The sequence below is a fragment of the Sitodiplosis mosellana genome, unplaced genomic scaffold (assembly GCF_009176505.1).
Source record: "Sitodiplosis mosellana isolate CC-2019 unplaced genomic scaffold, AAFC_SMos_1.0 Smas_scaffold_6162, whole genome shotgun sequence".
Lineage (NCBI taxonomy): Eukaryota > Metazoa > Arthropoda > Insecta > Diptera > Cecidomyiidae > Sitodiplosis > Sitodiplosis mosellana.
In genome coordinates, this window is record NW_022601403.1 from 355,083 (window position 1) to 370,332 (window position 15,250).

General features: G+C 35.2%; 4 protein-coding genes across 12 annotated transcripts in view; 2 read left to right on the forward strand and 2 right to left on the reverse strand.

Annotated features, from left to right (window-relative positions):
- Positions 1 to 2,976: 2,976 nt before the first annotated feature.
- On the reverse strand, positions 2,977 to 5,909 carry LOC129574471 (alpha-N-acetylgalactosaminidase-like). The gene is made up of 8 exons (XM_055456539.1): positions 5,399 to 5,909; positions 4,919 to 5,096; positions 4,577 to 4,846; positions 4,106 to 4,267; positions 3,830 to 4,042; positions 3,617 to 3,766; positions 3,480 to 3,555; positions 2,977 to 3,285 (listed from the first exon to the last, which is right to left on the reverse strand). Exons 1-8 carry the CDS (start codon positions 5,575 to 5,577, stop codon positions 3,158 to 3,160), a joined length of 1,356 nt encoding a protein of 451 aa, XP_055312514.1. The 5' UTR covers positions 5,578 to 5,909; the 3' UTR covers positions 2,977 to 3,157.
- A 455-nt stretch (positions 5,910 to 6,364) lies between these two features.
- LOC129574469 (glucose dehydrogenase [FAD, quinone]-like) overlaps positions 6,365 to 15,250 on the forward strand; it is an 81,686-nt gene continuing 72,800 nt past the window's right edge. For both annotated transcript variants that reach the window (XM_055456535.1, XM_055456537.1), the window contains exons 1-2: positions 6,365 to 6,676; positions 11,155 to 11,245. The gene's annotated coding sequence lies outside the window, so the exon portion shown is untranslated. The remainder of the gene's footprint in view (positions 6,677 to 11,154; positions 11,246 to 15,250) is intronic.
- On the forward strand, positions 8,437 to 10,522 carry LOC129574472 (uncharacterized). The gene is made up of 3 exons (XM_055456540.1): positions 8,437 to 9,018; positions 9,552 to 9,642; positions 10,027 to 10,522. Exons 1-3 carry the CDS (start codon positions 8,962 to 8,964, stop codon positions 10,455 to 10,457), a joined length of 579 nt encoding a protein of 192 aa, XP_055312515.1. The 5' UTR covers positions 8,437 to 8,961; the 3' UTR covers positions 10,458 to 10,522.
- The window catches only part of LOC129574467 (myosin-IIIb-like), a 31,510-nt gene continuing 28,176 nt past the window's right edge, over positions 11,917 to 15,250 (reverse strand). For 4 of the 8 annotated variants that reach the window (XM_055456528.1, XM_055456526.1, XM_055456527.1 and 1 more), the window contains 2 exons: positions 13,936 to 15,216; positions 11,917 to 12,914 (listed from right to left, as the gene is read on the reverse strand). In XM_055456528.1, the coding sequence (XP_055312503.1) occupies positions 12,647 to 12,914; positions 13,936 to 15,216 (1,549 nt within the window). In that variant the 3' untranslated portion in view covers positions 11,917 to 12,646. The remainder of the gene's footprint in view (positions 12,915 to 13,935; positions 15,217 to 15,250) is intronic. The other 4 variants (XM_055456530.1, XM_055456529.1, XM_055456531.1 and 1 more) reach the window with 2 other exon arrangements.

Sequence of the window (15,250 nt, forward strand, 5' to 3'; positions counted from 1 at the left end):
GGGGGGGTAAAATGATTTTGCCAGGGGGGGGTCTGGAAATCGATTCTATCTAGTGTAAAACCAGTCTCCGAAAAAAGTGAGGACTAAAAAAAAAAGGTCCTCACTTTTTGAAATCGATTCTATCTAGTGTAAAACAGTCGAAATTCCACAATGGGGGTCTAAAATTTTGCCAAAGGGTGTCAAAAAACAAGTGAAGACCTAAAAAAAAAAAAAGGTCCTCACTTTTGAAAATCGATTATATCTAGTGTCAAATTTTCCAAATCGCTGGGAGGGGGTCCACATTTTGGAATCCTAGAGGGGGGTAAAACCGGAATATCCCCCCCTTGCACACGTCTGTTTTAGGTAGACAATAAAACACTATATACGAACGAACATTTTCCCAAACGGGCGAACACGAGTGAACGCGAACAAAATTTTTGCCAAAATTTACCAACGAACATGAACCGAACATTACAATTTTTTAACGAACGAACGCTCTTCGCTAGAATCCAGGAGGGCAACATAAGCGTACAGCACTGATATACTGCTTACAGCGCCGAGTACTCCCGCCGTGGTGAGAAACTAAAACACACCAATAACCAATATTAATATTCACGATCATCAAATTGTTCATACTAAATTTTATCCACTTTAGGCACTCATAACCACTCATAACAATAAAATTCTTGATTATTAGAATCACATATCAAGTTTCCATGCTAACTCAAAATCAAATCGGGAAAATTAAAAGTAAATTCGGCAATTCGACGAATTACCGAACGTTTTTTTTGTTTTCGGCAAAATGTCGAACTATCAACAATGTTTGAAAAATGTTGGTAAAATGGCATTGGTAATTTTGAATTCACTGGAAAAACCGTATGTATTGTTTGTCAATTAAACAACAAATGAGCGAGCGAGAGAAGGAACCACAAATATCACCAAAAACTCAATTCGAAAAAAAAACTTTCATTTGTGTGCATATTAAACGTCAAAATGTATACATTTTTTGCTGTTGATTTTTTTTTATCTCACTCCATGCTATGGTAGAAATTCACTCACATCGGATTCCATTTTCACAGGAATTCAACACTGCCATTGATGCGATTCACATGATAAATTATCTGAATTTATCAAAATATCCGATCGAACAAATGCAGAAAGACCGATTTGGAGTAAACGAAAAATGTAAACAGAGACGAACTGTCATCACGAAATTCGGGCTAGTTTCGATGTTTGACAAGACCGTAACGCAACTGCGCGAATCACTTTGTGCGAATTACTTGTTATTAATTCGGGCAAGTGTATTGGCAATGCTTTATAATGTTAAATGAGTCCAGATTTTGTAATGACAGTTCGTTTCTGTTTACATTTTTCGTTTACTCCAAATCGGTCTTTCTGCATTTGTTCGATCGGATATTTTGATAAATTCAGATAATTTATCATGTGAATTGCATCAATGGCAGTGTTAAATTGCAATTGAGTGTGTTTCGCCACTCATTGGATGCTCCGCATCAGTAAGCATATGGCCTTAAGAGTAATGAAGAGTCGCTTGGAATTCTTTCAAATAAAATGAACCTGTCATTTCCAAGACAAGTTTTGAAGTATTGTAGCTTTCGAACAATGCAATTCATGGATATAATGCAGAGAGTAAAATAAGAAATCTTTCTGACTACCGAAATTTTTTGTTGAGTACCATTTTTTTCATAGTGTTTTATTAGATTTAATATTTGGTTTTTCGTACATCAAAATCTAAGGGGATTTATCTCTCGCGAATGCTGCGAATGCATTCGCATTTCAGAACAAAAATTCGAATGTTTGCGAATGCGACGAATGCGGCTATGACAGCGAACTTGTGAGAACGTTCGAGAACAGCGAAATACGACTGCTATACGAATGCGAGTGCGAATGTTTACATAGAAATCATATGGCAGCGTTGCAAATGCATGGCACTGAGTGCGAATTTGTGAATAAAAGTTCGAATGCCAAACCGACATAGAAGCCCCTAAATCAAAATGTATATAAATTTCATCATAAATTGTAATGAATGTGAAATGAATTTAGGAAATTCAAGACAAATCATGAATTTAGAATCAAAAATGCTGTTTCCATCGTTATTAGTTTCATCGTCGTCATCTTCTTCAACTTTGCATGCTCACGCTTCCGAGAAAACTCCCTTAAATACGAAACTATTGGTCAGGAAATCAGAAAGAGCAACCAAAGTGTTTGTACGGACATCAGCTACATTCATTGGCGCTCGATGCGTCCTACATCCGAATATTCCAGATTTGAGCTCAATTGAATTGAAGAAAACTTGGTCTTCATCCTCTTTACGCACCAATTTTCAAGCTAAATTCCTTTCAAAACCTCCTGGACTTTGGTTATTCTGCATGCCATTCAAAGATCTTAGCGTTGAGTCGATGTGCGATTTCATTGCGATTAGTGTCAATTCATCCGATTGGAGTTGCTTCTGAAGCCGACTGAAGATGAATATAAACAAATCAAAGTCTAGAGAACTCTGTAACCGAAGAAATGTATTTTGCAGAATTGATATGATGATTCAATTCTTACTTGTTCTCCAAAATATCAAAACTGTTTGTATTTATCAGCTGATGAATGTGTTTTTCTCTACTTTCTCTTTCTCTCTCTTCGGATCTGATGTGAAAAATCGGTATTGTTTTTGTATTTGTCACATTCATTTGGACTACCGAAAATACAATTTTCGACTACCGAAATGAAATCTTGACCACCGGTTTTGTGCTTGAATCACGCTTATTTTACTCCCTGATATATAATTTGAATATATTCATATTGTGTTCATGAACACTATTGAGAAACAACTGTGAATAATGCATTATTTCCTCGTTTTTATTGCCGATATGTGGATGATTGCTATCATCGAAATGGATAAGTTAAACTTTGGTTTTGTGACGCAAATAAATTTGAGCTAAAATTTTATTATACTATTCGAAATCAAGAATTTCTCCTTTGAGAACGGAATGACTTAAATGGAAGTGTGTTTATTCATTAGCAGCATTTGATTTTAGATGACATATTTTGACATAAAAATTTCGATATAAAAAAGAAACATAAAAAAAGATAGCAATTTTAATTGAAAATTAAAATTATAAGCTTTTGATTTAAAAAAAAAATATCGATCAGGAAGTTTCAGTTACAAGATTCAATATGTTAAAAATGTTTTTATATCTCTACTATGAATCAATTGCAAGAACTGCTTCCAAAATGAGAATGGCCGCGCTGTAAGTTTTTTCTCGGTTCTGCGCGGTGTGAATTTGTAGAAAACGACACCTGCAAGGGAAATAGGTAAAGTATTAGCAAATATTGCTCTAAAATATCGAGTCGAATATCTGAATAGAATGTTATTTCCGGTTGAATAAATTGAACAGTAAGGTAACAACAAAAGTAAATTGTGATGATATCTCTGGACATTTGAGTCAAACCACACGAGCCAAATAATATCATTGGCTCTAAAAATCGCATACCTGTCGGATTGATGCGTACTTTAAAATCGGCGTAGGGTTGTTGGATGACAAACGAATGGTGTTCGTTAAATAGATCCTGGCAAATATTCGGTTTGGTAAAATAATTGTCGATTGTAACAAAGGAAAAGATAACTTACAGTGACATGGTAACCGGGTTTGTGTGTCAATCCCAAATCGGTTAAATTGTACGAAATTACGAATGGGATGCCATCGTCTCGTGTGTTCGTCCAAGCAATCGCATACGAATGTGCGCCATATACGACGGGTGTTATTGGTCGAATCCAGCACTATGTGCGAGATAATGGTTTTATTCATTCGAAATGGCACATGAATGCATGTTTCTACGTTACCTGAATCCCTTGTTCATACCGCACGAGAAGACCCTGAATTCCCAATTCATCTTGGTTGACGGCAATGATTTGTTTGTTGAGTAAAATGGCTTTGAATTCGGGTCGAATTTGTTTCAAATCGGTTGACAGAAGCAATGGCGCAGCTAATACGGCCCAAATGGCCATTTGCATTTTACTCTGATCCAATGACAAACCAAAATTCCCAATAATTAACTGGAAACACACAAAGAGGAGTTAAAAAAATTTGATTTTATGGTTACGATGGGTCATAATAACCATATCCGGATCATTCCAATGTCCTCTGCCAGCATGCGGCTGGATTCGTGACTGATTGGCGGCAAAATAGCGTACAATTCCCGAAAATGATTCATATGAGTCCTGGATATCTTCCCAATTTCGCCATAAATTACAATGCATTTTTAACAATTCGTAGTTTGGCTATGGAGGGAATGGAGCGGGTGAGATTAAGAGAAAAGTGGAATCAATGAACAAAAAAATCGTTCAAAAAGAGATAAAAACGGGGAAAAAGATATGAAAATTTCAAAATAAAAAAACAAAAACAACATCGAACAAAATTCGTTAACATCAATCAAACGTTATGATAAAGTGAATCAAAAACAAAATGAAAACGAAGCAAATTGCTTCAAGTCATAAAATGTGTTCGATTTAATTCGTCATAATTTGCGATGAGCAACGAATAATCGTTTGCGTTTGCAATTTTGATTGAATTCTTTCGATTTGACCCACCAGCAAACCTTCGCCCTCTTGATAAGCGGGCCAACTGCATGAATAGACCATGGGCCGTCCGGTTGCATTCAATAACCGACCAAATTCCGGATAGCCCACATCCATTTGGCGATAGTCAGCGTAGCATCCGTCCAATTTTACATAGTCAATTTGCCATCGTGCAAATGTTTTTGCATCCAATTCCATGTGATCAATAATTCCCGGGTAGCCGGCACATGTTTTTGTGCCATAGTCCTGATAGATGCCAATCTTTAAGCCTTTATCATGAATCTACAACAATTAAAAACACAAACAGCTAATTAGACGTAATCATGATTACGGTCTGGATTTTGTGTAACTGACGTAATCGGCTAGAGCTTTAATTCCGCTGGGAAATCGCATTCGATCCGCCACTAGTTCATTCGTGATTGGGTCACGCTTTTCTTCCAACCAACAATCATCAATTATCACATATTCATAACCAGCCGCTTTGTATCCATTCGCAACCATGAGATCGGCCATCGTTTTTATCAATCGCTCGCTGAATTTGCATCCGCAAGTTACATTTATTGTTAAAGCGGCGACAAAAAAAAAATTGGAGATAATACCGGGAGATATGAAAAAATTGGATAAAATGGAAACATGAGAGACAAAATGTGATTGGTTTATATGAAAAAAAGGTAAAACGTATAAAACGAGAAACTGGTAAAAAAAACGTCCACATAATCCAATCAAAATTAAAAGAGACAAAAAAAGAACGAAATTTGACAGAACAAAAGAAATTAATCAATTAAAAAATTCCGGAAAAACATGATAAAACGAACGAAATTGCCAATAAAATACCTGATGCAGTCATCGGGATACAAATGACAATCTACAGTGCAGCGATATCGTTCCCACGATAGCCAACCCATCGGTGGTGTTAACGCCAGTCCATTGTCTAGCGCCTCGACGGTGAAAAATAGCCAACCGACCACAACACAACCAACAATATACCACAAATATACCCATGAATACTGCATTTTTAACAAGATTTACTGCTGTTTTTTTGTTTACTGCATCGAATTTAATCAATTTTCAAGCGAAAAAAAAATCGGAATATTTGAACAGTTTCAATTTTGTACCTGAATCCGATTAAATTTAGACAAACATTGAAAACGTGAGCACCTTCCTAACGACAAAAAAATGTACGAACTAAACGAATATTTTTGCACCAAATCCCATGTACCCTATAAAAACCGTGTTTTATGGACAACTGAACAACAGACACATTCAACAGGCCATTTAAATATTTAATTCCATTTCATTGCGCAATTTGTTTCACACTCTAAATTAGCAATTATTCGGTTTGCACGAAATGCAAACGATAAAAAAGAAGAAGCATAAACAGCGACACAAAATAATTTAATATGAGCAATTGATGACCAATAAAGTGATGCTAAACTTTTTTTCTCGATTTTTTCTCGTTTTTAGCTTGTTTCGGATGTTGAACTTGACATTGTGGAGTGTTGGCGCAGTAGAAGTTTACTGGCTCATCAGACAGCTAATAGGCAGTGTATGCAATAAACACCTGATCAAACAATCCAATCCACTTTCAGCTCGTTTATGCAACAACTGTTTTCAGCTACTCTCATTAGTAGAGTGTAGAAAATGTTGCGAAAAAAAGAGTCGGTAGATGTCTGCTCTGGAATATTTATACATGAAAATGAAAAATAATATTTCAATTCAATCGTTTGAGTTTTTTTTAGTTTAAATAAAGCCAAATGATATCATCATATACATTTTAAGACTTTGATAACATTCCCCTTCCATATCTATTCGAATTGATGCGTACTTGAAAACCGATCAGACCCTGATAAAGTTTCGGATCAATGTGCTTGTGATTTGAGACCATTTTTGAAATTAAAGGCGATATTTTAGCTTTGAACTTAACATTTGATGAGCGTGATATTGATTATGTGAATTAAATGTTATTTCTATGTCACTTTTCGAACACGTGGCGATCGATGTGTGAGTTAAACACGAATAGTATCAAATATGTACAGTGTACACATAAATATGGATTTTTAGTCGCTGACTGAATCTGGCACGAGTTAACGTATTTAAACATCGCTGTTCAAGGTATATTCTTTAATGAAAAGACGAAACAATTTTTACTTTTTTACACTTTTGTTGAGTTTATTCCTCATTTATATATTATTTCTGGAGCAATGCTCCCTTCGTCAGTGAAAATATTGAAAAAAAAGCAAAGCAAAAAATTAAATAATTTTCAAATGACTCTTCGTTTAAATTTAACTTGATTTTACTTGAAAATAATCGTTTTGAAAATCGAATTTTTGATTGGCCCTTCATTTTCATTCATCAAATGTCCATAGTATTTGTTAACTTTCTGTATTAATTTAAAATGTTCTAAATCTGTTTTGTGGCCCTTTTCTAACATATGTATATTCTTTATGATTAGACCAAGCCACGATTGTTTAGATAGTTGCACATGAATAAATCATGATTTGTCTCCAAAAAAACACCCCTAAGCCTGACATATAGGAAAAACTATTCAACAATTCATACAAAGATTTAAAGCGGAATAAAAATCGATGGAAATAATTGTTAACATTGCGAATGGAATAATTGAACACAATTCCAAGCCTCGCACCTGTTTTAGTAGATTTTCCATGAAATTTCAACGGCTAATATTCAAATTAAAACAATGTGGTTTGCTATTGCGACTAGATTTGATTGGGAAATGAAAATTATTTTTGAATACATGTATATGATCAAGTCGATGGATTCAAATGATTTAACCTTACGTGTCATACAGTTGAACTGTAGTTGCATATAAAAAAAACGTTCGAATAAACAAAAATGACTATGCTGCGTTTTTAATGTTTTCATCTGTTAAATGCTGAGAAACCTCTTAACCACACTCGCTGATAATACTGGTGCCAATTTAAGCGATCTGCTTGGCACACTTTCGAACGGCACTTCTGCTAATGCCACCGTTGATCTTGGTTCACTTCTTGGTAAACTTCTTGCTTAATGAAAATTGGCCAATTCCAAAGCACAATATGCCATTTTCGTTTAACAAATTCCACCATTTCTGGCACTAATAACAACCGGCGAATTCCAAATTCAATTTATTTCGACTTTTATATTTAAAAAGAAAAAAACAACATATTTTCTTACATGTATGTATTACTACTATGAACCATTTATCTTCTTCCATGTAAATTTGAACACTTTAAATTATTTCCTTATTTATTTCAATTTATGAATAAATTCCCATCAATTGCATCAAAAATAACTTCTTTATTTTACTTTATATTAGCTCCCTACACATTTGGTTGGATCCCTAGGGGGATTTAACTACGTGAAAACTTGTAAAAAAATGATATAAACGCGCATGAAATTGTTTCATTCACCAGAGAACTTGCATGATTCCACTCAGTTGACAAGTTCCGTATTAAAACAACATGCGCGAACTTGTGCGAGTTCGTGTGCAAACATGAAGCTGGACGACGCGCACACATCAGTCGTTCCATTTGTTATATCTATCTGGATTAACTTTTTCTTCCAACACTTTCTCCAGCTCTTTAAAAATATTTCCTTTGTCCATTTTATAATTATATAAATCTTTGAACTTTTGGAAAGGATGTGAAAAATCTTTATACACGTAAACAACCGATTTTTAGTTTGTAACGCGTTTTAGTTGTCAAATAACAACTTGAAAAACGCGCAAAACCATAAACAAACTTGTGTAAACTTGTGACCGTGCGCGTCAGTACGTACAACGAACGCGTCGAACTTCCGCGAATCAAGCAAACTGGCAGAAAACATGCTGAACTCGTAAGAGTTAAATTCCCCTAGTTGGATCCATTCTAAAACATTTATCAATACAAATACAGAGAAATTTTGAATCTCCAAATTTCAAAGTTTGATAAAACTAAGAAAAAAAAACAAAAATGTTTCCCGTTTTTTCTTCGATTTTTTTTCTCGTCGATTTTTCAATGGCTCTGTTGGCGATAGAGGACATAGTAGTATGTTTACATGACTCGATTTGTTGCGGTAAGGTGGACAAAGTTGTAGTATACTCGAGGTCTTGTACAGACAGTCAAATGTCTGTCATTAGACTGTCACTAGATAGGCACGAATTGATAGTTGTACCATAGCGGAGTAAAAACCTAGCTCCACTTTGCAAGTTCAGTTCATTATAATGAACATACTCGCCTTTAACCATTTTTCGAGTCAAAAGAAATTTACTCACCTCTTCGTTAACAAAGTCAGTGAAATATCATCTCTTAATGATTGAGACTTAGATCCTGATAGCGAGACAAGTATAAAATAGAGTCTAGTTACATTGAATACACCGTACAACACATCCTCTCACACATGGACGCTTTAAATGCAGGATGTTAGGGGACCTAAAAACAAACAAAACTGCATACTACGATTTCTCCGTTGACGTGGTAATAAGAAAAATATCGACCTATCAAATATTTCGTGTGGGCTGGGATTTTTAGACTTTTATATCATCATGTTTTGGTCATTAACTCAACTATTAATGATGTTATTGACTTGAAATCTTTTTTCATTTCATAGAAAAGAGTCAAAAAAATAAATTCCGTTGAAAAAATATGCCAAAAAATCATCTTTGGCTGGTTTTTTTGACCAAAATATCGAAAAAAGGCCATTTTTACTAGTTTTTTGACCAAAACGCGCACGGTTTTTCATTTTTCCTAATTATTGTGCTACCAAAACTGTAGCCAGAGATGAAACAAATATTTTTCCATCAAATACTAACCCAAAATACCATATCTAGTTGACTTGCATACTACATAACCGCTTACTGATCTCTATCCGTGAAACCAACCAAAAATCAAAAATATCAATTTCGGGTTTTCTGTTTATTTTTCCGGATAATTTTATTGAAAATGGTTCAAAACTACAAGAAACACTTAAAATGATACGATTATAATGATTTTTGACTATGCTTCTTCAGATTTTTCCGGATAAATTGTACAAGTACTTGGCATTGTCATTTTTGAAGGATTTTTTCCGTACCCAATTGTCCGATGCAAAAATTGAAGCAGGTGAATATTAATTATACAGAAAAACATTTAAAAAAAAGTAATTTCCAGAGATTGCATGCACCATACAGCTATAGTTGGATGCGAAAATAAGTAGCTATTTTTAGTCAATAGTATAAATTGGATTTTTTGAAGTAGAGGGCAAACGTTATATATGGATTTGTCTCTTTTTCATTGATTGAACGTTTGGATACCACTTCCAATAGCACGTTTGGATCCAATTGATCGTTCAGAATAATTCGGAACAAATTGTGCGGTAGCTGCCATTTCAAAATATCCCGAACTATTGACTAAAAAAAGCTACTTATATTCGCATCCAACTATAGCTGTGTGGTGCATGCAATCTCTGGTAATTTGTCATAAAACAAATGTACTCTCAATGCCCAGGTACACTGAATGGTCCACAAACTAGACAGCTTTTGGGATGCTCCGAATTATCTGATCTATTAACTCCTATCCAAAAGAGGGCATTTGAAGGAATTCGCGATGTCTGCAATAACTTTTTGGGAAACAACAGAGCAGAGAATTATAAAAAAATTGTTGCTGAAATGTTGACTGCATTCAAAGAAATGAAAGTGAATATGTCATTAAAAATTCACTTCATGTACAGCCACTTGAGCTTTTTTCCTGACAATTGCGGTGACTACAGCGATGAGCAAGGTGAACGTTTTCACCAAGATATTGCTGTGATTGAAAAACGCTTTAAATGTAAAAATTCTGCCCATATGTTAGGTGAATACTGCTGGTCGATTTGTCGAGACACAGATCCCAATCAGCACAAACGAAAAAGCGATCGACAATTTTTTTTAACTATGTAAAAATCATTATAATCGTATCATTTTAAGTGTTTCTTGTAGTTTTGAACCATTTTCAATAAAATTATCCGGAAAAATAAACAGAAAACCCGAAATTGATATTTTTGATTGGTTTCACGGATAGAGATCAGTAAGCGGTTATGTAGTATGCAAGTCAACTAGATATGGTATTTTGGGTTAGTATTTGATGGAAAAATATTTGTTTCATCTCTGGCTACAGTTTTGGTAGCACAATAATTAGGAAAAATGAAAAACCGTGCGCGTTTTGGTCAAAAAACTAGTAAAAATGGCCTTTTTTCGATATTTTGGTCAAAAAAACCAGCCAAAGATGATTTTTTGGCATATTTTTTCAACGGAATTTATTTTTTTGACTCTTTTCTATGAAATGAAAAAAGATTTCAAGTCAATGACATCATTAATAGTTGAGTTAATGACCAAAACATGATGATATAAAAGTCTAAAAATCCCAGCCCACACAAAATATTTGATAGGTCGATATTTTTCTTATTACCACGTCAACGGAGAAATCGTAGTATGCAGTTTTGTTTGTTTTTAGGTCCCCTAACATCCTGCATTTAAAGTGTCCATGTGTGAGAGCAAAAGTTGAAATTTGTTGTACGGTGATATCATATAGTTTTGACAATAAGTTTCTAATATAAGTTTTGGTGCAAAAATGCAAATATTCTGCCAATATTCCTAGTAAATCGGTTGCCGAGCGTATTACACTGACTGAATACAACGCTTATGGAAGACCTAACAGGACCATTTTTTAAACAATAAACAATACATTCGTAAGTACAACATTGGCGATGCAATCTTTATGTAAGTTTTAGATTTGAGTTTTAAAAGCTTCGAGAAAAAAGCTTTTTGTTGATTTCGACCAATTACTGATGATGTCTATTGTGTTCATTATTTCATTCTTTCGTAGTATACTGAATAGCGAACTCTTTACATGGTTCGATCAGCTTAGAAATCACTTCAGTTATATATATATTTACTAACCAATCTGATTTATGTTCCTTTAAACTTCAATGCAAAACATATTCTTGTCTGTTAATAAGCCATGTATTACCTATATGCTTCATTTATTAACCAATCAACTACCAAGGTGCAATATTGGGATTTTAATGAAATTTTGTGTAGTTGCCATTTGACGGTCAAAAATGATTTTTCCGAAATTTTACATTCTAACCAAGTGAAATTTTCCGGCTTTTCTCGCATTTTCGGGGAAAATGGAAAATTGGAAAATTCTGAAAATTGATGGAAATCATCTTCGAATTGCATAACAATAACCCAACAAGGTTTCATCCAAAAATTCAAACTCGTTTAATAGGGAAAAATCATGAAAATTGTGTTCGAAAAATCGAACGCCAGTAGTAAATGGGTTAAGGCGCAATTCAGTTCTCCAATGAAGAAAAATGAGTAAATTTCATAGCAAAGAAAAGCATAAACACACAACGAATAACTGGAATTAACGAGTTATTTTATTGTTTTAGTCGAAATTGAACACTTTGTTGTATAATACATTGAAGAATTCGGGTCTTATTTACAAACAATATTTATATATATGAAATATTAAAATATCTTTGAAAGTTTTATGCACAATTTCTTGTTTTTTGCTTAAAACGGAATTTTGTTCCGTATGTTACACATTGGTTAATTTTTTTTTCTTCTTGAAAAGGAGAGAGATGAATAGGAAAAGGATTTCGAAGGAAAAAAAAATGCCACGTCTCAAAAAGAAAATTCTGAATTGCATAAAATTGATTTGAATTTCAAATGTTGCTATTTTATATGCTTAACTATTCTATGCTAATGGTAACCACTTGAATTTGGAATATGTACTCAGGTGAATTGGTGTCAGTGCCAGCGAATTCAAACACATTTTGCCTTTATCTCGAGTCAGTGCATGCGTATGCAAGAAAAGATTGTTGATTTATTGAAGGATTGACACGAATGGTGATTAACATTGCGCACGATGCAGCTCACGACGAACAGTTGATTTTTACATGAACTCTATGTGTGATGCAGGTTATGGAAAAAAAGGAGATATAACAACAATAACAACGAAAATTAACATAATTTTGATGATATGGTGATGCTGATGATGATGACATGCTGTACATAAACAGGAAAAAAAAAACACAAACACAGGCTGCGACCGATTTGAGGATGATGATAGTGTCATTTAGGAATTAGATAGCACCATTGCCAACAGTTATAATGTTGCGTCGTTTTCGATGCGGCGATTGGCGTCCTTGCACCGGTTTTAACAGTTGCCGAAAGTTAAATGGTCCTAAATATGACATCGAATCAGATGTTGCGATTAATGCGGGCAACTTGTGACGCGCACCATTACTCGGCCGCATCTCATTTTCCATTGAGTCCAACGAATTGAAACCATGGTCACTGTTATTGCTATTCGAACTGCTCACATTCGATGAACTGCCAGCTGAATGACTGCTTTTTTTTATCGGTGAAGAGAATGTGGTCAATGAAGAAGAAGAAGAGTAAAAATATGAACATGAATATGAATAAATAAATAGAGAACTGGAAGAAGAAGAAGAAGAAGAGGAGAAGGAAGAATGAAGGGTAGAGAGGGAGAACGAAGAAAAAACAAGAAAAAAAGAGAAAAAGTATGAAATATTGATGAAAATAAGACTCAAAACTGAACGAAAGTGTTCTTTTTATTCGGAAAAACGCAAGTTTTCGATTCAGAGCGGCTCAAAGCCTTTGGTTTTTCATGCAGCAAAAGAAGAATGTTTAATTGAGCAAAAAAACACGTTAAAAATTTTGAAAATCCGTGTGAATATTGAAAGAGGCATATTTGTTGGCTGAATGATGATGTTGAGCTTGGGCCATATTACCCAGTGGGGAATTTGCATCGTTTCCCACTTCCAGTTTACATTTTACATTTCCGCATGCCCAGCGTCGTGCGTTCAGTTTCATTTCTGCTTTTTTTCTCTCATTTCAATTCAATTTGGTTTTTTTTCCTGAATCCGAATTGCTGATGATAATAAATTGTTTTATTTTCCTTATGATGGCAGTTCCATCGATGGAAACTGACTCCATTTTTTATCTCAATCAATATACTTGTCACATTCTCTTGTGTGTGTGTGTTATAATTTAATCTATGGACGCCAATGTCATTCAAGCGCAAAAAAGCTTTTTATCCCTCTCAAAGACATGCATTTTTTCCCCACTCAATTCCAATTTGATTCACAAGTTTGGAAAAAAGGTCCCATATATATGAATAATGAAGCCGCTCCAAAATATACATAATGAATGTGTTTTACGAAAAAAAGAGAACATATCAATCATTCGAAAGTGATAAAAATGAATGCCAATCTATTCATTTCTAATGCTAAGCCACAAAGAAGTGAGAGAGAAAAAATGTTCAAGCAACGAACAAAAGGGGAGGAATAATGGTTCAAAAAAAAGGAGATGCGAAAAAAATTAGAAATAGAAAAAAAATGGGGCCTACCTTTTGTCGTGATTTTTATTGGCGGCATGTTTGCGATAGTGTGGTGTTGAATCGACGTCAAACATTTTTATGCGATTTTTGACATTGTAATTGATACAATGGAAAGGCAAGTGAAAATTATTGCTGCTACTTTTCGAGCTGGTTGTTTTGGTTGGTTTGTGTGTAACAATGCTGGTCGCATCTTCCATGCTCGCAAAACCCGTGTCATTCGTTAAATTGGTGGTCACATACGAATTGGGATAAATATCATTGCGATTGGGATCGACACTGTTCGTTGTACCGCTATTGATACGTTGACGCGAATCCGGATGGCATTTGATAAGTTTTTGGTGATGACGATGCTTATCAAAAGAGGCCATTGATGGTTCAACGGTGGTGGTGGTGGTGGTGGCCACGGTGATCGTACAATTTTTAATTTTATTATTATTATTCAATTCATTGTACTGCTTGCATTTGTTGTTGCGCATCAAGTTTGTGTCGCCGAAATGGCGATAAATCGGTGTCTTTGTTCGTTCATCATTGTATTGTTTACGGTTATTATTTCGGTCCACGTACCCATTCACCACCGAATCGTACGTGCAATTGTCGTATCGGCTACGATTTGTTATTGATGAGGATGCAGCGGCGGCGGCAGCAGCAGCTGCCACTGCCGTCGTTTTTGTGTCATCGACTAAATTCTGGTAATCATGATGTTGAATGACTCGTTTCGATGGTACAAATGGATGCGCTGTTTTATCGTTTGGGCGCGTCTTTATATCAATTTGTGCGGCATTGTTGGTGATTTTCTTTCGATTGTTGTCAACTCCACCGCCGCCACCACCGTTACCCCCATTTCTCATGCCGTTTAATGGTTTTTGTGTTGGTTGCGAATGCGACGGCGCTTTTCCATTGTTGTCGCTAGATCGTTGTCGTTGGTCATGAGCGCCGGCTTTTTGCTTCTGTATAAAATCCAGCAAACGACGACTTTGACTGGTACTGGTGGTGGTGGTAGTTTCAATGGCCGATGCTGCTGATGCTACTGCTGCACCACCCGATGATGCTGTCAATAACGGTGAATGATGATTGTACAGTTTGGTTGCTGGTGACGGTCGTGATTGTTCAATCGCTTTACTTTGGCTCTGATTACTACTACTGCTACTGCGATGCTTCGACGCAATTTCATTTTTACTCAATGCTTTATTCGCCGCCGCCGCCGATGATGATGATGACGATGAAGCAGACACTTTCATTTTATTTGTCATTTTCGATGACACAGCCGAATTTTTCCGCTTCGGTATTTTACTAAGGAGGGAAAAAGACACGCGAGAAAAAAATG